The 22,085-nt window shown below is 43.5% G+C and overlaps 1 protein-coding gene across 1 annotated transcript in view; it reads left to right on the top strand.

Moving 5' to 3' along the window:
* The window catches only part of LOC118095633 (aldehyde oxidase 4), a 58,449-nt gene that overhangs the window by 8,618 nt on the left and 27,746 nt on the right, over positions 1-22,085 (top strand). The window contains exons 7-18 of the mRNA XM_035136882.3: positions 1,487-1,603; positions 5,577-5,657; positions 6,337-6,481; positions 7,544-7,636; positions 9,473-9,624; positions 10,633-10,726; positions 11,935-12,044; positions 13,607-13,791; positions 14,778-14,940; positions 16,190-16,282; positions 20,783-20,952; positions 21,752-21,866. Of these exons, the coding sequence (XP_034992773.3) occupies positions 1,487-1,603; positions 5,577-5,657; positions 6,337-6,481; positions 7,544-7,636; positions 9,473-9,624; positions 10,633-10,726; positions 11,935-12,044; positions 13,607-13,791; positions 14,778-14,940; positions 16,190-16,282; positions 20,783-20,952; positions 21,752-21,866 (1,518 nt within the window). The remainder of the gene's footprint in view (positions 1-1,486; positions 1,604-5,576; positions 5,658-6,336; positions 6,482-7,543; positions 7,637-9,472; positions 9,625-10,632; positions 10,727-11,934; positions 12,045-13,606; positions 13,792-14,777; positions 14,941-16,189; positions 16,283-20,782; positions 20,953-21,751; positions 21,867-22,085) is intronic.

Below are 22,085 nucleotides of genomic sequence, written 5' to 3'. Positions count from 1 at the left end.
GTCATGATGAGGGATATAAAATTTTGCTTGGTCTAAGTCAGTGTTTCTCAACCTTTTTTGGGCCACGGCACACTTGTTCCGTGAAAAAAATCACGAGGCACACCACCATTAAAAAAGTTAAAAAAATTAACTCTGTGCCGCCCTATATTATAATTATGACTGTAAGAAACACTTGCCAAATATTGCTTTCCGGCGGGTCAGTGTTGTGTATTGGCGGCCGCCAGGCTCGTTTGCAGCGAGCTTTGGGAAAGAGGAGGTGAAATCTTGCTTTCCGGCGGGTCAATGTTGGTTATTGGCGGCCGCCAGGCACGTGACAATGCAAATCGCCCTTCTCGTCGCCGCACGTCGCGGCACACCAGCCAGCGTCTCGCGGCACACTAGTGTGCCGCGGAACAGCGGTTGAGAAACGCTGGTCTAAGTGGTCAGGGCTCTCTCTGTGTCTCCCAGAGTCATCCCCCAAAGCTGAATGGTGGACGATTAAGGAAAAGTGTGTATTATTCCCTCTTCACACAATTCCACAATATGTGGAGATGGATGCCAACTTGGATGGCCTTAAGAGGGAATTAGGCAAATTCACAGAGGGTAAGGTTACCAATAGTTGCTAGTCGTGATGGCTGTCTATCACCTCCAATACCATGCCTCTGGATGGTATTTAGTGAGTATCACTTGCTGAAGAACATGAGTTGGAGAGTGCTTCCAGAAAGGGGTATATCTTGTAGAGCTGGTGCTCCTCGTGCACACTTTTCAGAGTCTACCTAATGTCCTTGTCAGGCTCTCCTCATCTCATCCCTGGTTAATCTGGATTTGCCCTTTCTGGGAGAAATCTGGCAATAACCTGTTGAGAGAGAGGAGAGAGAGAGAGAGAGAGAGAGAGAGAGAGAGAGAGAGAGAGAGAGAGAGAGAGAGAGAGAGAGAGAGCGCATTCCAGGATATGGTCTAAAGCAGGCATAGGCAAACTCCGGCCTTCCAGAGGTTTGGGACTATAATTCCCATCATCCCTGACCACTGGTCCTGTTAGCTAGGGATTATGGGAATTGTAGTCCCAAACCTCTGGAGGGCCGGAGTTTGCCTATGCCTGCTCTAAAGGCACATGAAGCTACCATTTTACTGTCGCTAAGCAGTTCTGAATCTGTTCAGTGCTCGGTTGAGAGACTTCTTCAGAGCCATGAGGATGCCACTTGGGTTCCATGATGGAAGAAAGGTAGGGTATTAATGTAAGACTATAAATACAACAAACACCTAAACACCTATTTTACAAGTGCAAACCTATGCATGTTTCCCCAAAAGTTCTCTTAGTATTTTGTAAGCCGCTTGATAACCTTTGGGGCTAAAGGCCTGGGTGTAAATGCCACAAATAAATATACCAGTATAAAGGATCTGGCTGTGTTCCACATGGCTTGCTTCACCTTGCAGCCTTAAAAACTCATATGCATTGCTTGGAATGGGGTAACCCTCTGTAGCACTATTGAATGAATTTTTTCTTTAGGAATCCTGCCCACTGGCAGGGAGTGGGAAATGTTGCATGGATAAAGATGGGAAAGAGAAAGAAGGTAAAGAGAAAGAAGGGAAAGAGGAACACTCGTGTTCTAGAGAAGGAAACCGGGTAAGCGACCACTTTCTAATTCTCACTTTTATCACACAATGATTGAACATGTGTAATCTTTACACAAGTGCCAATGAGTTTATCTTGGTGTTTAAAACTTTCATTTGAGGAAAGCCTTCACACCCTAATGGAACAGCCTTCCCTGACTTTGAACGGGAAGCAGGATAAGCAAAGAATGGAAACAACACAACGCAACACACTAAAATGCTATAACTCAACAATGACAATTCATTGTTTGCAGTTACGTTTCAAAAGTATTCACTCAGTTAAGAATGGATACTAATTATTGGGGGTGGGCTAAGTTGCAGGGGGTCCTAACTCTGTGTACACTACACTTATTTGTGAATCTGCCACTGCAGTTCACCAGCCCTGCTTTACAGAGTCACATGAAATCTGAAGAACCAGCAACTATAGAGAGAGATTGTGCAAATAACCCAGAATGTGACTGGGCTCAGAAATACATAGATGCTGATCCATCCTTCAAAGCACCATCTTGACAGATGGGAGCAAGCTTCGGAGCAATCCCAGCCCTACTCTGAAAAGGAACATAGTTTCCCAGAAAAATAGCAGTGTTTTGACAGAAAGTTGGCACCTGTCTATCTCGAGCGACAATGGAGTGCGCCTCCATAGCAGCACTGAAGTGATCTCCCTGGGGTGCAAGCCTGGGTAGTGAGAATGCCGGGAAGTAATTAGTAGTAAATCTTTCTCCAACCCAGAATTTTATTCAGGTCAACCCAGGATCACAGAGTTTCTACCCAGAGGAGAAACTGTAGTTCCACATTAAATACCAGTTCACCGGAACTGCCAGAAATCCTCTGACATTTAGTGAGAACTGGATCCATCTTTCAGAAGCAGTGCAAGCTTAATGCGATTTTGCAACAGATTTTGCAAAGTTGTGGTGGGGAGGGTTGATGGTAGTACCGTATTGTGTTCAAATGTTCCACGGCTGTGGGGCACTATACAACCTCCCCTCTTCCGCCTACCTTCCCAGGTGGCGATTAGGTTTGAAAAAAGTCCCGCAGTGGCGCCTGTCGAGTGTTTTGAAGCTTAATTGTCACACAGGGAAGTACTAGGGGCCGGAGTCACTGTATGGGAGAGGAGGGTTAACCCTCCCTGTGTGCATTGATCAATACACCCCAAAATCCTACACACACACACACACACACAGAGAGAGAGAGAGAGCAATTTTGCTTGCTAAATTATGCTTCAGAGGTCTAAGGAGAGTCTCTCAAGAATTTGGTAATCCTAGAAGTCAGATCTGTAAAACTTGGAATGTAATAACACAGGCATCGCTTTCAGAGGGTGAGGTGGCTTAGCTACCTTCTCACGCACCCAAGTGAAATCTTATTAGACTAGCTCTGACCCGCAGTGGGTATGTACACAGAACGTGTAACCTGATAGGTAAGTGGAAACGTTTTCGGTTGTCAGCATTTCCCTCCAGCCTTCTAATACAGTTTTGCAATAAGGCAAGTATTGGCAAAGAGCATTTATGCCGTGTTCATAATCCTTTCATAAGCTTTGTGATGAGTGTGAAGGTCAAGAAAGGTTTAAATGGAGCTAGTGTTTCTTACACAAGAGTGAAATATAATCACCACACCCTTGAGCAACATTGCAGAGGAAGCTGCTCTAAACCTGCTCAACTATCTGGGTGTTTGCAAAGCAAAATCTTAAATTGGCAGTGGACTACTCTGTAAAGAGCTTTGGTTATTTGTGTTTTAAAATAGGGATTAATGTCATTTGAAGAGAAATGCTGCTCTAAATGCATTTACAAAAAAGGAGTAGAGCATGTTATGTTCCAAATAATTAAATGATGGTGGCATTGTCCAAACAAAGTTCATCCAGAATGTGATTTTATATCCTATCAATCCCAATTTAAGGCACGCTGAACCTTTATCAATCCTTTTTGGATTCATGGGCATTACCACCACCCCACCATGGTTGGATAAGAAGCATCCTAAAGAATAAAGGTTAAGGTAAAGGTACCCCTGACCACTAGGTCCAGTCGTGACCGACTCTGGGGTTGCGGCGCTCATCTCGTGTTATTGGCTGAGGGAGCCGGCGTACAGCTTCCAGGTCATGTGGCCAGCATGACAAAGCCGCTTCTGGCGAACCAGAGCAGTGCACGGAAACGCCGTTTACCTTCCCTATTTATCTACTTGCACTTTGATGTGCTTTCAAACTGCTAGGTTGACAGGAGCTGGGACTGAGCAACGGGAGCTCACCCCATCACAGGGATTCGAACCGGCCACCTTCTGATTGGCAAGCCCTAGGCTCAGTGGTTTAACCCACAGCACCACCCCCATCCCCCATCCTAAAGAATAGCTGCTACTTTGTTCAAATGTTATGTTTTCCTGCGCCGTTTCACTTCTAAAGTCAATATTTGGTTCATTGGAGCCAACTCCTAGGGACCAAGGTCCCTTGGGACTCACCAGTAAAATATTTGAGGGGGCCAGGCCCAATAAAGTTGATGGGAATTGCCATTAAAATGGTGTGTGTGTGCTGCGTCATGTGATCAGTTATGTGGGCGGGGCTTACCTCCCCCCCCCACCAATATTTTATTCAAGTTGGTACCCTTGACTGGGTTTGTGTCATCATGATGGTAGGCAAGAATCTCTGTGTGCTTTCTTGCAGAGCAGAGGGTTGGTGCTGGGGCCAGGGGAAAAGTGTAAGAGTTTGAAATGCTGGTGCAGACCCTTAAGAAATCATTAGCTTGAAGAACGCAAGATTGCCGTGCTGTAACTTACAGTGCAACCATATTGCTCACTTTTCTGAATCATGCAAATCCAACATTTCCAGGAAAGATCTCCTCACCTCCCTTGCCTGTCCTTTGTTAACCACTCTCTTTGGGAGACTGGGGGAAGTAAATTGGAATGGCCATCATCTCAGATTGCATGTGTCTCCAATGACTGAACTGTAAAAATCATAGTTGTGGTGTTTTCCAGCACTGAAATAGTCCAAAAACCTGGAACTGAGGTACCCTTAAAAGGTAAAGGGACCCCTGACCATTAGGTCCTGTCGTGACCGACTCTGGGGTTGCGCGCTCATCTCGCATTATTGGCCAAGGGAGCCGGCGTACAGCTTCCAGGTCATGTGGCCAGCATGACAAAGCCGCTTCTTGCAAACCAGAGCAGCACATGGAAACACCGTTTACCTTCCCGCTGTAGCGGTTCCTATTTATCTACTTGCATTTTGACGTGCTTTCGAACTGCTAGGTTGGCAGGAGCTGGGACCGAGCAACGGGAGCTCACCCCGTCACAGGGATTCGAACCGCCGACCTTCTGATCAGCAAGTCCTAGGCTCAGTGGTTTAACCCACAGCGCCACCTGGGCCCCTCCAGAGGTACCCTTGAGGGTCCTTATAATGTTTACAAAGCACCCCCTCCAAACCACCACTGAAGCTGGCCACAGATGTGTTTGGTGATTTGTTGGTGGTTTTGTTATTCATGAGGATCTGTGCCTTGGATCAATGGTTTTGACTTGCTTGTAAGCACTGCCGGAGGAACAGGGGTGCGGGATGGATGCACAGCGTGCCACACCCCCACAGCGTGCCACACCCCCAGGACATGCGCCACGCCCCTGCGGGCAGCACGGCGCCCTTGGGATGCGCGTCACGCCCCTGGGACACGCACCAGCCATGCCCCCGCCTGCTCCCCCCCCCCCGGATCTTGAAGCTCCGCCACTGCTCGTAAGCACAAGAGCTGTGATTTTTTTAAATAAAAACTATGTTGCCTACCACTGTAAGCTTTAATTTGATGTTTTAGGAACACCATGTTCCAAATTCAGGACGATCCATTTTCATTCTCCTGGGCCTGACTTTTGCCAATAATATTCTGAACAGCAAATATGTTGGGTTTTTTTTAAGCACTCCCTTAAAAAACTCCAAATGGGCTCATGGACCCCAAATGTTTGGCCTCTAGCATTCTTTTCCACTTCCTGTGCATGCTAATATTAAGCCTTCTTTTCTTTTCCTATAGATGTGCTCAGGTCTATGCAAGCCTGAAAGATTTCATCCCATTGACCCAACCCAGGATTATATATTTCCTCCTGAACTAATGGTAGGAGAAAAAACATTTGTTCGTGCCTGTTGTGAAGAAGTCTACAATAGACTGTATAAATGTGTTTGCATATTGTTATGAAGTTTGCATGCCACCCCTAATATTTGCTGAGTGGCAGCAATATTCCAGTGGGTTCTAAGCGCTCACTCAGGGTTGTGTTTCCCCATACAACCCCTACACACTTACCCGACCTCCACCTGCTTACTAGATCTCCCCTGAAAATGCATCCCTCCTTCATTGGGGTTACCAGAAGGATGCATGGGTTATTTTCCCCAATTGCCTTCTCATCATGGACTTCAGACCTCTTTATTATAAGAGTATAAAAAAGACAGCAACTTCACTTCTCTGTGAAGTTTTTCTATCGCTGCTGCTTTGTCCTCCTTATCAACACTGCTGAAAACTCTCTGAAAATATTTTCTAATTTTTTTCTTACACACTTCTTTTTAAAGTCAGAAATTCTTGTAATTTTTAATTACCATAAATGCAATCTCCTCTATGTTGTGGATGCACAAAACACCATAGTTTCTTACAAAGCTATCCTGGGAAGAGTGCTTAACACTTTAACTGTAAGGTGTGGTTCAGGATTAAAGAGGGCTTGGTTCTCCTTGAAACAGCTATGTTTGTATGTTATTCAGCATTATGCAATACTACTGTATATCCATGTTGCTTTTCCTCGCAGAGATTGGCTGAAGAGAGCAAAGGAAAAACTCTGGTTTTCAATGGAGAGAGAACCACCTGGATTTCTCCCGTGTCTCTACAAGAGCTTGCCAACCTGAAAGCTGGCTACCCAGATGCACCTCTTGTTGTAGGAAATACAAGTGTAGGTATGTAAATGCAGCCCTGCTAGTCACCCAATCAGCACGGAGGTCACACAAATCATAGAATTGTGAATCATACCTTTAAAGCACACTTATGCCACTTTACCAGTCGTGGTTTCCTCCAAATATTCTTTGGAACTGTAACTGTATTCTTTGGAACTGTAGGTAATTGACAGAGCTGCAATTACCGGAACCATTAACAAACTACAATTCCCAGCATTCTTTGGGATAAGACATGTGCCTTGAAAATATGGTGTGGACATGATCAAAGTGTGCATAGCATGAGGCAACATCTGCAAGGAAAACTACTGAAAGTTTAAGATAAAATGAAGCTGCTAGCTTCGTTTTGACATACATCTATATACATGCATACAACTATACCTAGACCAGGGGTCACCAACATGGTGCCCCCAGATGTGTCACATGAGTGAGCAGGGATAATGGGAGCTGTATGCCAGAAAGCGTCTGGAGGGTAATACATTGGCTATTCCCGGTCTAGGCAATTGACTGTATTAGTAATATCACTGGAAATAGAAGCCTGATGTATCAGTTGTCAATGCATTCAGTTGTTCATGGATCATGCAGAACACTTCAGGCTAAATTTGGTGATATGAGTTGACTCTAATAGTGGGGAGACTGAGGTATGCAGCAGAATGGTGTAGCAGAATTTGGAATTGGTAGAATGGACTGTAATACTGTAGACAGCAGGTATGGAATCTGATTTTTGAATGTAAAAAACAAAATCTCCCTGCGCATAGAAAATTAGCTCATTGGGGAGAAACATTCCAGCTGCTGTGCTAGGTTTAAACTTGCAAAGAGGGGGGTTGTTGTTATTAATACATGAGGCTGTTGAAAATGTGATTCTAACCTTGTTTGAGGGACTGACTAGATGTGAGAGATATAGAGTGCGCATTGATTGAAGCCACCTCCTAGAGGCTGAGGTCCCTTTGCCCCCCACCCCCAATAAAATATTTGAGGGGGCTGGTGCACCCCAAAGTTGTTTCTGCCTCCTTGCTTGTAGTCCTGCTTTATCTTTCTGATACCTCATTGTGATTTTGTCCCTTTTAGGACTTGATATGAAACTTCTTTCTGTCTATCATCCCGTTCTCCTTCATCCTACTAGGATCCCAGATCTGCATGTTACTGAAGTTGGAGACAGCGGTACGTCTCTAAGTAGTCACTGGGGCAACCATTGGAGATCAGTGTTTTAGTTCTTTGGGTGGCGATAAACTATACTGAATGTACTATACTACAATGATAAACAGCGTATGCATTGTCATTGTGAATACAGGCAAGCGATAATTCTTAACTCGTGGGCTTCACTGAATAAGGTATTGCCGTCATACGTTAAAGGATAGATCCATTGTCCCATAGCAATCGTGGAACTAGTTGTGGCTAGCTTTAAAACAATATGGTTTCAACAGGACTCTGCCCTTATTGACTTTGGCTAGATTGAGGCCATTGTGTCTGGATGGATGGATGCACACATCTTAGAGATACCATTTTCTGACATATTATTTGCAAACATATTTAGTAGACAATGTTTCACCTGCTATTTTGACGTTATCTACATGGTTTATAAGGGACACGGGTAGTGCTGTGGTCTAAACCACAGAGCCTAGGGCTTGCCGATCAGAAGGTCAGCGGTTCAAATCCCCATGATGGAGTGAGCTCCCGTTGCTCAGTCCCAGCTCCTGCCAACCTAGCAGTTTGAAAGCACGTCAAAGTGCAAGTAGATAAATAGGTACTGCTCCGGCAAGTATTTCCGCACGGTGCTCTGGTTCACCAGAAGCAGCTTAGTCATGCTGGCCACGTGACTGCAGACAAACATCGGCACCCTCGGCCAGTAAAGTGAGATGAGCACCACAACCCCAGAGTCGTCCACAACTGGACTTAACGGCCAGGGGTCTCTTTACCTTTACCTTTACATGGTTTATAAATCAGGTGATAATACACACCCAAGATTCACTAGGATGAGGGAGTTAAAATCCTGCTTAGTCAGCTGGTTCCTAGTGCAACCAGGCTATGCTGGTGTGAGCCCCAGATCCTGGATCTGCTGGAGATCCCCTGGCATAAATCTCTCGCCATGGATCAGCTAGCTCAGGCGAGACTGGTAGATCCTACTCTGGCAGAAGCCCTGAAAAAATAGGTGTTCTGGGGTAGTTGTGGGAGGATTAATCATTAATGGTGGATCTTAACTCCACTGAGCTCTACCACTGGCAACCCAGCAGAACCTATACCAGCAAAAAGGGTGTTGCAGACAAAACTTTATTTTAAAGGCTTGATTCTACTCTGCCTGGCTTAGGTTAGCTCAGCCAGCAATAGAGCTGCTGCTGAACAGAGTTTGTAATAGGGGTAATTTACAGTTGCCTAGCTTTAGCTGATGTACATTTCATTGGCTTAGTAAATTCCTCCAGGTCGGTCTTGCTTCAACCCTATACATGCTCGCCTGGGGGCAAGCCCCACTTAACCCATTTGGATTTACTACTCAGTAGACATGCATTGGATTGCATATATCAGTTATTTGCTGCCCCTTATCATGACAAACACGGACCCAGGTGGCGCTGTGGTTAAACCACTGAGCCTAGGGCTTGCTGATCAGAAGGTCGGCGGTTCAAATCCCTGTGACGGGGTGAGCTCCCGTTGCTTGGTCCCAGCTCCTGCCAACCTAGCAGTTCGAAAGCACGTCAAAATGCAAGTAGATAAATAGGAACCGCTACAGCGGGAAGGTAAACGGCGTTTCCATGTGCTGCTCTGGTTTGCCAGAAGCGGCTTTGTCATGCTGGCCACATGACCTGGAAGCTATACGCCGGCTCCCTCGGCCAATAATGTGAGATGAGCGCGCAACCCCAGAGTCGGTCACGACTGGACCTAATGGTCAGGGGTCCCTTTACCTTTTATCATGACAAACACCAACTCCGCCTGCGGACTGTGTGACTGTTTAAAAATGTCCATTTGTGTTCCCCCTCCCCCCTTGTGAAAATTGCTTGGTTCCAGGGATCTTGATCGGTGCAGCAGTCCATCTTGCCCAGCTGAGGGACTTCCTATTAACCATCACCCCAGAACTCCCAATGGAAAAGTCAAAGATTTATTGTGTGCTGCTGAAGCAACTGAGAACCCTTGCTGGAGAACAAGTTAGGAATTTGGCGGTAGGTTTCCCACCTTGCTTCTTTTGACCAGGTACAGATTACTCCCTGCCGTGGCTTCACAGTTCTGCCCTCCGTTCTCCCATAAATATTTGCACACTATCCAATACTCTGGCTGTACTGCTAAGCATTTTCCATGGGCTTCCTTTCCCGTTGCTCCAGAACTATCAGGTCGATCACTAAGGGTGAACATTTGGCAATAAAGGAACGATTATGGGGTGGTGAAGGATGGATACACTTGTCTGTCTGAAGGACCCCGCTCTGTCTCTACCATTGCCTAGGTAATTTTTGCTTTTCCTCATCTTCCTCAGCCTTTGGAGGATAGACAACTGGCTGTATGGTGCGCACTTCTAAACACACAAGATGTGGTCATAGTGATTCACAAACTCACCTGCCAGTCCAAATCAAAAAGTCCCAACTCTCTCACTGACAAAAATTTAGTTGAAAGATTTACAAGTCTCTTATTTTAAGGGGTAAAGGGAAGTCATGGCACACAGAGCAGTCACCTCCCATAAGATTTATATATCCCACTGATGTTGTCTCTATATCATTTTCCTCTGTTGTTAATCTCAGTTTTCCAAAGCTGGTTTTCATTTTAAAAAGTAAGGAAAACACGACATGCATAGTTTGTCGCGCCCCCCCCCCACTCTCCTGTTTAAATAAAAATGAATTTTAAAACTTTGCTGGCTTAAGATCCAGTGGTTGAATCCAGCTGAGGCTGCATACACAATATACCTCTAAAACACATGCAAAGCACATTTCCCTCTTCAAAGAATTCTGGGCATTGTAGTTTGTTAAGGGACACTGGGAATTGTAACTCTGTGACCAGCAAACTACAGCTCCCAGAATCCTTTGAGAGGGGATATTGGGTTGTTGTTGTTTTAACCATTTGAGGGGTTTATTTTACCATCAAGCAGTGTATAAATTTTAAGAAATAATAAATAAAGGATATAATGATAATATAGTTATATGCAATTTAGTAGTAGTAACAGTGATATCATTGTCCATTAGTCTTTAGGAGGACATATTGTGAGCAGAGGATCGACCTGGGATCTGAACCCCGTCCTGGCAGCTGGGAATGCACTTCTCAATCTGGTATCAATAGGTAAAAGGCAATGTCTCCCATTGCATACATTTCTGCACTGGGTAGTTTGATCAAAATGTACACAATGAAACAACAGTTACAAATACAAATGGTGAGCAAATCAACTGACTAGGAACTTTTTCTGCTCTTATAAACTGTTAATAAGAAAGCATTAGACACTTTGATCAAAAGTAACATAGCATCTAGTAAGTATTTTCCAATGACTTCTTGGTAAACATAGATCCTATATTCTAGGGCAGGGGTCAGCAAATTTTTTCATCAGGGGGCGGGTCCACTGTCCCTCAGACATTCTGGGGGCCAGACTATATTGGGGGGGGGGAAATGAATGAATTCCAATGCCCCACAAATAACCCAGAGATGCATTTTAAATAAACGCACACATTCTACTCATGTAAAAACACGCTGATTCCCGGACCGTCTGCAGGCCAGATTTAGAAGGTGATTGGGCCGGATCCAGTCCTGGGCCTTAGTTTACCTACCCATGTTCAGGGGGCTGTGAACTACCTGCTTCTTGGTTGAGCTAAGAATTCTTAGGAGACCCCTACCAGAGCTATAATTGCTAGCACCTTTAACAAACTACAGCTCCCAGGATAATTTAGGGAAGCCGTGGCTGTTAAAGTGGTACAATAATGCTTTAAATGGAGGTGTGGATGTGATTCAATTTCATAAAAGTGGGGAGTGGGCGGGAGTGAAACCATGTCCTAATAGCAGAAGTCATTGGGAGACTGCAGAATCCTTACTTTCCTTCCACCTGTTTTGCTCTTACGGCTATGATGAGAGAGAGAGAGGAAATCTACTAACTGATGTTCTGTTACTATGGCAAAATGCAGGGTGGTGTATTATTACATGAAGTCTGTGATATATAATATTGCCCAGAAAGACAATATACTGTATAATAATAAACAAGTGGAAGTCCATTGTATTTATCAACGACAAATGCCAACTGGCAAGTGTGCAGGTTTGATCTTGCAAAGTTCTGAGCAATACTACCTTGGCTACAATTTGGGAGCATCTGAAATGGCTAGAATTATTTATAGCTGTCAGCACCCTTCATACAAATGTTTCTGTTGGGTAAATCAGCCGTTGAAGAGGGCCAGATCTGCCTGGAGCTTGAATAGATGCGGAGGATATTTTTCTCTTGCATGGGACAGATAAGATCAGTATCTGTTAAGAGCTCATTCTCTAAATACTATTGTTTTCTCTATCAGATGGATCACGACAGATTCCCCTGAATGATGAATTCCTTGCGCGCTTGCCACAGGCAGACCTTTCACCAAGAGAGGTCATAGTCTCTGTTTTTATCCCTTTCTCCAAGGAAGTAAGTTGTGTGTTTGTCTGTCTGTTTGTTTGTTTGTGTCTGTATGTTTTCCTGCACCATGGCTTTCTGCACCAGGGAACATTTATGTTGGGCAGGACAATCTTTGTATCAAAATCTCAACATGTAAATTAGTCCATGCCAGCACATAAATGACAGGTCAACACATACTGGAGAGAGAGGCAACATATTTCCAAGTATTCATCTACCAGTAAAAAAAAAAATCACATGTAAATTACCTAGGGACCAGTGAGGGTGGGAAGTTTAATGAGAGACACATTGCTCCCTGTTGCTCATTTATTTGTTTATTATATTTATCCTCTGGTTTTCAGTTAGAAAATTGACACCTCAAATGGCCTACACCCTATAACAATTAAAATCCTACACAAAATTCACAGACAGGACAAAATAGCAGTCATACTTCATTAAATTAATATGCCAATACATAAAAAGTATGCAGTGAAAATAGCAAATAAAGCTGCATTAAATAAAATGGGTAGTCTTCTCAAAATATATTCAGGGGTCTGGGAACAGAGAGACCAACATTTTTTATAAAAATGTAACTCTTGAGTCCCTTTTGCTCTCACTTGGATTCAACCTTCCAACTCTACAATTCTATGATTCTGTGATTCTATATTACAGGCACGTCCAACTCCCAAGAGACAGTGATCTACTCCCACTATAAAAAAACTGGCAGTGATCTACCCATTGTCATTGCCAAGAGTTGTTGATCTCTTTTGGGAAGGGGTGGTCAGAGTAGTTGATCTTTTGGGGAGGGTGCCCCAGAGTTGCTAAGCGTTTGGGGGGGATTGTGACCCAGAGTTGTTGAGCTTTTCAGGGGGGTCGATCAGGAGCACCCTGGAGATCCCACGATCTACCTGGAACACCCCTGCAATCTACTGGTAGATCACAATCTACCTGTTGGTCCTGCCTGGTCTATATTAACAGCCAACCACATGTGCATTGCCCTATGTATACATGAGCAAGGATGGCAACATCTTCCCAGTGAGTTTATGATGTAGTCTATTGTTTGGCACATATATGTATGATGATTGAAGGTGACAATCTGTCAGGGTGAAATTACACATTACATTGTTCATATGCCTTTAAAAAGCATTCTTAAACTGGCCACTTCCAATTTGAAGAAAATCAGTTTTGGGGCTCCAATCTAAAATAGATCCTTGATCAAGATCAGGGCATTGCAATGTCCCACAACAAAATTCTCCCCTGTCTGCTGTTTTACTCCTGAATATGTTTCTTGTAGTAAACTCTACGCATTTAAGGGCAAACAGTTGCTTGTGAAGAGAGCAGTTTTCAGAGGGAAACAGGGGCAGGGCCCAGATTGGGAACACCTTCCAGACTGAAGCTTTGCACATGTTATTTCCTTCCAAAATAAAAGTGGCAAGGGTAAATACACTTTTTATAAAAACCTTGAATAATGTAACATGTAATTTGACCCTTACTGACTGTTTCACGGAAGTCTCTTTATGTATAATGTAACCCTACAGCTACTAGTATGATGAGGGCAGTAAAATAACCCAATTTCTCCTTCTTGCATCTGCCAGGATGAATTTGTGTCAGCATTCCGACAGGCTGAGCGCCGAAAAAATGCATTGTCTGTGACAAATTCTTCAATGAGAGTCCTTTTCCAGCCAGGCACTGATGTCATCGAGGAGATGGATATTTTATATGGTGGCATTGGTCCTACTACAGTGAGCGCAAGAAATACCTGTCAGAAGCTCATTGGAAGGTACCATTTGACATTATTGACTGTACCATTTGACATTATCTAGGAGCTAGGAAAATTAAACTCTGTACTTAAACCTTGTCTGCAAGTAGTAATGAGAAATTTTTTTTTAAGGTGGGCAAATGTCTTCATTTCAAAATTCGTTTATATCGTGTCGGAATGCTGTTCTTAAAAACAAACAAAAGCACCTCTCCAACATTTCACCAAACCACACTGGAGTGGAAGTGGAGAAGAATTGCAATTTCTGTGAATATGAATTTGGGATAAAATTTAAGAGAACAATTATACATATATTTCCATCAGTTTTCTGGTAATTTTTTTTTTCCATTCTGTGGGCCCAGGGAATTGTCATGTAATTCAGTTCCCTGAACAGCGGCAAGATCATTCATTCATTTTTTTTCATTTTTTACCCAACCTTCTCCCTAAGGTCCCAGGGCAGGTTACAACATTAAAACACAATGTTAAATAAAACAAAACCTTCCACACTCAATTAAAGATGACACAAATCTTAACTGCATCGTTCCTTATCAGTCAAGTCATGACCTTTGCACATCTTCATATCCTGCTTGTGAGTTTCTCACGGCATCTCATCTCACTGGTCACTGTTAGAGACTGATTGTTCTGATCAACGACTTTCAGTGTTATATCCATATGTTCCTAATGCTCACTGCGGATGATGTAGGCTGGGTCACCAGCACCAATGTCCTGTTCTTCCATATTAAGATTAGCTATGACTGGTTCATATTACGCAATCTATTTTCCTACCATAGAAAGGACCTATTTTGAATGATATTATTTCTCAGTTCCTGAGAAACCTGAAATGAAATCCCATCTGTTCAATTTTCTTGTGGCAAAGTGTACTTCATTAGCAAAGTCACTTAAATAACGCATTTGGAAGCGTTTCCCCCCTCACCCCTTCAAAACTCTGCATATACGTATCTATCGCTTGCGAAAATAAACTCATTTGGTTGTATTATTTCTCCCCCCAGCAACTGGGATGAAGAGATGCTGAATGAAGCTTGCAGGCTAATTCTTGAAGAAATTATTCTCTCTCCTTCAGCCCCAGGCGCAAAAGTGGAATACAGACGAACTCTGCTTGTCAGCTTCTTCTTCAGATTTTATCTGCAAGTGCTACAAGGTTTAAAGAACATGGTAAATAACACCCCAAAGAACAAAGAAGGGCAATATCTTTAAGAACAATGTCACAAAATGGCGCCCAAGCCTTTGGGGTTCTCCAGAGCTCTTCATCAGGCTGGGTATTAAGCAAAGGTGGGGAGAAAATAATAATCACCCTTCCTATTTGAGTAGAAAGCCTTTATACAGTACCTTTCCACTCCAGTCTCCAGCAACTGTTCACACAGTTCCCCAAAGCTATGTGGTATGGGAAATAGCTCTACTGTAAATCAAGCTGATAGTAAAGGCACAAGAGCAAGTCTGGCCTTATTTTTGGTGTGTGTTTTATTCTCTCTAAGCAGTTAGTAACTGAGCTAGGTACATATTCACATGGTGCTTATGGCACACATGCCTCTGAATACAAGTGGCTTGCAACACATATAAGAGGGTGCCATTGCCTTCATTTCCTTCTTGTGTACTTTCCATAGGCACCCAGTTGGCCACTATGAGAACAGAATTCTGGATCAGATGGACCTTTCGTCTGATCCAACAAGGCTTTTCTTGTGTTCACTATAGTTAGATAAGAAATACAGTGGTACCTCTACTTACGAATTTAATGCGTTCCGAACTCACATTTGTAAGTCGAAAAAAATTGTAAGTCGAATCCCATAGGAATGCATTGGGAGAAAAAATTCGTAAGTCGAAGCAACCCTATCTAAAAATTCGTAAGTAGAAAATATCCTATCTAAACCACATCCAAGATGGCAGACGGAGCTCCATTTGTAAGTAGAAAAATTCGTAAGTAGAGTTATTTGTAAGTAGAGGTACCACTGTAAACTATCCCTCCTCCTAAAAACAATGTTCCTCCTACTTTCCTGCCCCTACAAAAGATCATTGTTTCCATTAACAATTTTTACACACCATTTTTTTTTGTACCTATGTAGAAAAATTGTCTTGCATACAGCAGGCCTTTCTTCCTATGTAACAGGTGCCATGCTGTTTTCATTCAGCCAGTGCTTCATGTTGGCTTGAATACATCTTTTTACAAAAATTTAAAAGTTTTTTTTTTAATGTTATAAGTGGAGATTTTGCTACATGACTGGAAACCTCCCCACATGAAATTTGTGTAGAAAGGACACACCAGAAGTTGTTGTGCAAGTCATGCCTTAATTTCAGCACCCTGGTTGTACATATTTGGGCAATGAATTACCATTACTGTATATGATTGCTTGCCCCTGAAGAATTGCTTGGGAAAAATTGATCTAATATATAATTTGTCTTCCCACAGAATCCATCTAAGTATCCTGACTTCCCAAAGATACACGCCAGTGCTTTAGGCGAGTTCCGTGAGAAACCACCTCAGGGTATGCAAATATACCAGGTCAGTGAGATTGTTTTCATTGCTTTTCATCATATAACATTAACATTCATGTCAATGCTATCATGTTAACCCACCCTTCTCTAAGTATAATGGGTTGAATTCAACTGAGATCTACCCAGAGTAGGCCCACTGAAATTAATGCTTCTAAGTTACTCATATCCATTAAATTCAATAGGTCTAGTCTTAGTGATCTCTGATTTAACTAATTGATTAAGTGGTTTACACCAATAAAAATATAAAGCAAAGCAATAGAATACAAATCAGGTCTAATGAAAACATTTCCTTGACTCCGACACACAGAAGAAAAATCATCATGAAATTGATGTTCAATTCCATAAAATTCCAGCTGTGAAAAAGCAACAAACAAATCTTTAGCCCAGCCCCACCTCCAAAAATTTGCCAGAAGAGGTGTGTTTTGATGTGTTTCCTAAATGAGTACAGTGGTACCTCAGGTTAAGTACCATACTTAATTGGTTCTGGAAGTCCATACTTAATCTCAAGCGAACTTTCCCATTGAAAGTAATGGAAAGTGGATTAATTCGTTCCAGACAGGTCCGCAGAGTACTTAGATTGAAAATACTCAACCTGAAGAGTACTTAACCCGAGGTATGACTGTATAGGGAAGTGGCCAGATGCACCCCAGTGGGCAATTACATAGATGCAAAGCCACCACTGAAAAGGCCCTGTGCTACCGGTATGTACTTCTCCCTGCACAGGAACCACTGCAGATCTCAAGGCATGGGCAAGTTTTGATGGGAGCAGTCATTCTCTCAGCTACATGAGACCTGGGTCATTCAGGGATTTAAACAGAAGTGTAAGCACCTTGAGTTGGGCCTGGAACTCAGTTGCCAACCAATGTAGCTGTTGTAAAATGGGGGTTATATGCACTCAAGCCACTGCCCCAACCAGCACCTGGCTGTCATATTTTGCTCTAATTGCAATTTATGGGCAGCCCCACACAGCAAGGGCGTACCCACCATTCGGCAAGTTAGGGCAGCTGCCCTACTCTAGAAGCAGGGCTGGTGGGCAGAGGCGGAGCACAGCCCGGCGGAGCGCGAGTTCGCCATTCCCGCCGCACCGCGCCGCACCCTCCCTCCAGCTCCCCGGCGCGCCCTCAGGCAAGGCCAAGCGCGGCGGGGAACCAGGGAGCGCGGCGCGGTGGGCGGGAACGCCGAACTCGCGCTGGGCTGGGCTCCGCCTCCGCCCACCAGCCCTGCTGCTAGGGAGGGGCACAGCCCGGCGGAGCGCGAGTTCGCCGTTCCCGCCCGCCGCGCTGCGCCCTCCCTCCAGCTCCCCGTCGCGCCCTCTGGCAAGGCCAAGCGCGGCGGGGAACCAGAGAGCGCGGCGCGGCGGGCGGGAACGCTGAACTCGCGCTCCGCCGGGCTGGGCTCCGCCTCCGCCCACCAGCCCTGCTTCTAGGGAGGGGCACAGCCCGGCGGAGCGCGAGTTCGCTGTTCCCGCCCACTTTGTGGCCCCTCCCCTTCCGTGCCTTGGCCCCTCCCCTTGCCCCCGCCTAGTTTTGATCCTGGGTACGCCCATGCCACACAGACTACAATACAGGAGTCTATCTCTGTTACACTTTCAATACAACAGAGGCTAGCATTTCATATGGTTAGATCCAGGGGGTGTCTACTATGGCATTGTATGCACTTTCAAGACTCTACAATAGATTATTATCCCTATCAGAGACTTGCATGAACAGATAGCAGTGCAAACCCTGGCAATTTTCACATTAGCAATCATGTCATTAAGGTCTTACATCCTTGGGAAAATAACAGAATATAAGGTCAATGAGTCTAGCAAGTTTCAGAATGCATAAATATCACACCATGGCAGAACTAGGTCACAATAGCAAAGCTAGATTTTCATATTGACATCAGGAAGGCGTCTTCCCTGTACAATTTTCATTGCCTGCTAAAACATTTTTTTTTAGGCAAGCCTGTCCAGACATGTAGAAAGTTGGCATGTGTTTTAATCTGGTTTTGGGCTTATAATTGGTATAGTCATTTTTTGAATGTTTTACATTAGTTCTTAACTCTTTTTAACTGATAATTTTATTCTTTTGGTAAACCACTTTGAGGTTTTACTAAAATCAAGCAGTATATCTACCTTGTGAAATAAACAAACAAGCCAAATACATACATACATACATACATACATACATACATACATACATACAGTTGGCAAGGCATGCTAAACATGACTTCTTTTCAAAAGACATATGAGATTTTAAAAGTGGCGGGCTTCCGGCTTCCGGCAATGAGATATGGCGGCCTCCCAGGAGATCAGACAGCTAGTCGTGCTAGTAATTCAGGGTTAAATGAGGGTAATTTACCCTCATCACCTTCCCAGGGTAGGGGGGAGCCTGCACTACCCGCAGATTGTCCGTTATCTGCGCTCCACAACAAGATGTAGAGGCAGGGACGCTGGGTGATATCCAAGGCACGAATCTGGCAACTCTCCGAAGTCAGTCGCATCAGCCGGGAGTCCCTGTTTCCTAAAAATTAAGAAGATTTGGCAAAAAAAACCCAGGCGTGTTCTGGACAGAAAGAGATAAAAGAAAAATCTGCTAAACTACAGTCGCTGGAGACTAAGTTTTGGACTTCAAAAAGACTCCCATCTTGTCGTTTGGTGAATGAGGTGTGAGGCTGCCGTACTTTTGTATTCGTTATATCTGCTATTTTATTATTTGGCAAACCTCACCAAGAAAGAATTAATTATCCAAAGGAAACGCAGGAGGGGTAAAATTAATTGGATGTATTGGCATTACAGTCCTCGGCGGAGAGCCCTAATCAAAATTGGCATGGTAAGATCAGATACGAAAGTGGCTCGAGCTGAGGAGGGAAGATGGCGATGGTAGAATGTTATGACGCAGGAAAAAAAAGGAAAGAAACAGTCTTCTTTAACAGAGGGAGGTTGGAGATATATTTTGATTGAACTACAAAAGGGGTGTACTTTACAAAATATGCATTTGCTTGCATGGAATATTATCACATACAATTTGAAAAGAAAGTGGCGGTAAACTCTGAATGCCCGGCAACTGTCTGAGGACCCCGGACAGCTGGCGTGAGTTTTTATGGGGAAACCAGAAACAATATTTGTGTAACTTACTGATTGCCAAGTATACCCCTACAGCACATTTGAAACACCAGCTTAATTAGAAATATCAAAGACAATGTGGCATTGCTAATTAACTTCAACCTTGGATGGAAGCCCAGAGCCTATTAGAGAAAGAATCAGCAGAAAAAGGAGGGGTCATCGAAAGAGGACAGTGCTTCAAAATATTATGACCGAGAACAATATGGAAAAATTTGCCCCTATATGATTACAGAAATAAAGAATGCTTAAACAAAACAAGATAGAGAGTTATACCAGCGACTGACTGGCCGAGAGAGGAGATCGTCAATATCAGGATTGGGAAATTGGGAAGTAACAAAAGCAGAAAAATAAAGGATGGACTTTAGCTCTTGAAATCTAGAACATGGGAAGTCCCATTGAAATTAATTAATTAGGACTCTATAATTGGCTGTATTGTTGTTTTTTTAATGTGGTAAGATTTGGCTTGATTTGTTATTAATACGAGTGTTGTTTTTTTCTTTTTTGGAAAATGCATAAAAATTATTTACAAAATAATAAGAATAATAAAAGTGGCAGGCTACGATATTTGCATAAGAGGAATACTTGAGTTTGTTGGGTGGGTATGAAATAAATGATCATTTGCTAGTGAAGAATCTAGTTCCAGACCGCTTCCATGCAAGGTGCTTACCATTCAGTCCCATTTTGCCTGGGATCTACGCAACATCAACATCCATTGATAATCGTCCTGTGTTTTCCTTCCTGTGCTGCTTCCATCTTTTTTTGTAGTTGTCTGTGACTGCCTTGACTGTGTTATACCTAGGTAATTCCAGTAGTAAATTAATATATATACATACAAATAAATAAATAAATAAATCAGATCACAAAAAAACCAGGATCTCAGCAACAAAATGTCAACAGAGAACCAAGGAGACAGAATATCACTCTAAGCCCAAAGGCCCAGTGAAACATAATGACTTTAAGGAGAGTCAGAAAAACTGCAGTATGGAAATTTATATGAATCTCTTGCAGGCAGAGTTCCACAATCTAGACACTACTGCTAAAAAGATCCTGCCTGATGTCACCATTAATTGAACCACAGAGCAGTGTCTCCACTGGTTATTTCAAGGATTAGGCAGATTCATGTGGTAGAAAGTTGTCCTCCGTAATACCAAGGATGCTAACTGAAAATGTATATTTGGCCAACATGATTAAATAGCTTGACTGGTCCTCCTATATAAGCCAATATGGAACCGGAGCTTTGGATACAGATAATAACATGGTACAAGTTCTGGGCCCAACGTTCAGCCTGTACAAACTGAAATACAACCATGTTGTCACCATATAATTTTAGTAGGATTTTCTGACTAATGCTCAGTAATCTAATGAACCGCCTGTATAGTAAATGTCTCTACCATATGACAGGATGTAGACCCTCATCAGTCTCCTCAGGACCCAGTGGGGCGTCCCATCATGCACCAGTCTGGTATTAAACATACCACTGGTGAAGCACACTATGTCGATGACATGCCTCCAGAGGAAGGGCAGCTCTACATGGCTGTGGTCACCAGCACACGCGCCCACGCAAAGATTCTGTAAGTAACAAGAAGGAAAGCGCGTGAGGAAAGTGTGGCAGTAGAACAATGGACGGAGGACATATTTTAACAGATACTGGACATGCTTTGAATCTTGGTTTGGTTTACTTCAGGAGTGGGCTGGAATGAAAGTACGCTTGCAAATATAGGTGAAAAGAGGAAGGCTTGACACACAGCTCTTTTAAATAAGAGTGGAGTGCACTTTGGGAGAATTGGAAGTGCTTATTCAGTGCATTCAACACACAAGGCTGATATCTACACCCAGTTCTACCATTAGGGACAGTGAGGCAGCCGATTTGGAGTGCTAGTTAATTTGCTAGTTAATTTATTATTGTTGTGTTTAAACTCTCAGGGATTGGGGGGGGGAGGCGTGCTTGTGGTCTTTTCTGTGTCAAATTACTTGACCAGATGGGCACTCTTCAACTTGATTTGAGAGTGGGAATGGCATGGGGGACGGCACCATTTATTGTCCTGCAAAATCTCTAGGGCTGCCCCCCCGACCTGCCCATATCACCCGCCTGCCTGTATTGCAGTTAGGGGTGATTTAACACATATACAGATACCAGTTAAGATAGTACAAAGAGGTTTTTAAGATTAAACACATTGGGTTGTTTCACTATCTGTTTCCAGCTGCAGAAATACTAGCTGTGCACAACTTAGTCACACAGGGAAAAGGTGCATGTTTACTTTAGCCCCTGAATATTTATTAAATCATTTATTTCTTAAATTCATCTTGCCATCATTTTTGATCACTGCGACCCATTGGAACAAAAGTGTTCTATTTATCTCTCCTTTCCAGATCCATTGATGTGTCAGAGGCCTTAGAAGAACCAGGGGTGGTTGCCGTGGTAACAGCAGCTGATATTCCAGGGAAGAATGGTGATGGAAAAGAGGAAGTTTTTGCTAGCGAAGAGGTACTTTCTGAGCTTTTTGCCTTCCTATCCAACATCTACTCAGAGATAAGCAGGCCCAGAATGATACCCTAGAAATATTTTTTTCTTTATCAAAGGCACACATTTGCAATTCCTTGGGCATGACTAGACCACTAGAACCGAGTTGCTTTGGAGGAAAAAACTAACAAACTTCCAGAGGAAGGAAAGTAATTACTAGCTGTAGCATCTTCCATCACCATC

The sequence above is a fragment of the Zootoca vivipara genome, chromosome 1 (assembly GCF_965207765.1).
Source record: "Zootoca vivipara chromosome 1, rZooViv2.hap1.1, whole genome shotgun sequence".
Lineage (NCBI taxonomy): Eukaryota > Metazoa > Chordata > Lepidosauria > Squamata > Lacertidae > Zootoca > Zootoca vivipara.
Note: the sequence above shows the minus strand (reverse complement) of the source record. Positions and strands in the feature narration are given on the sequence as shown.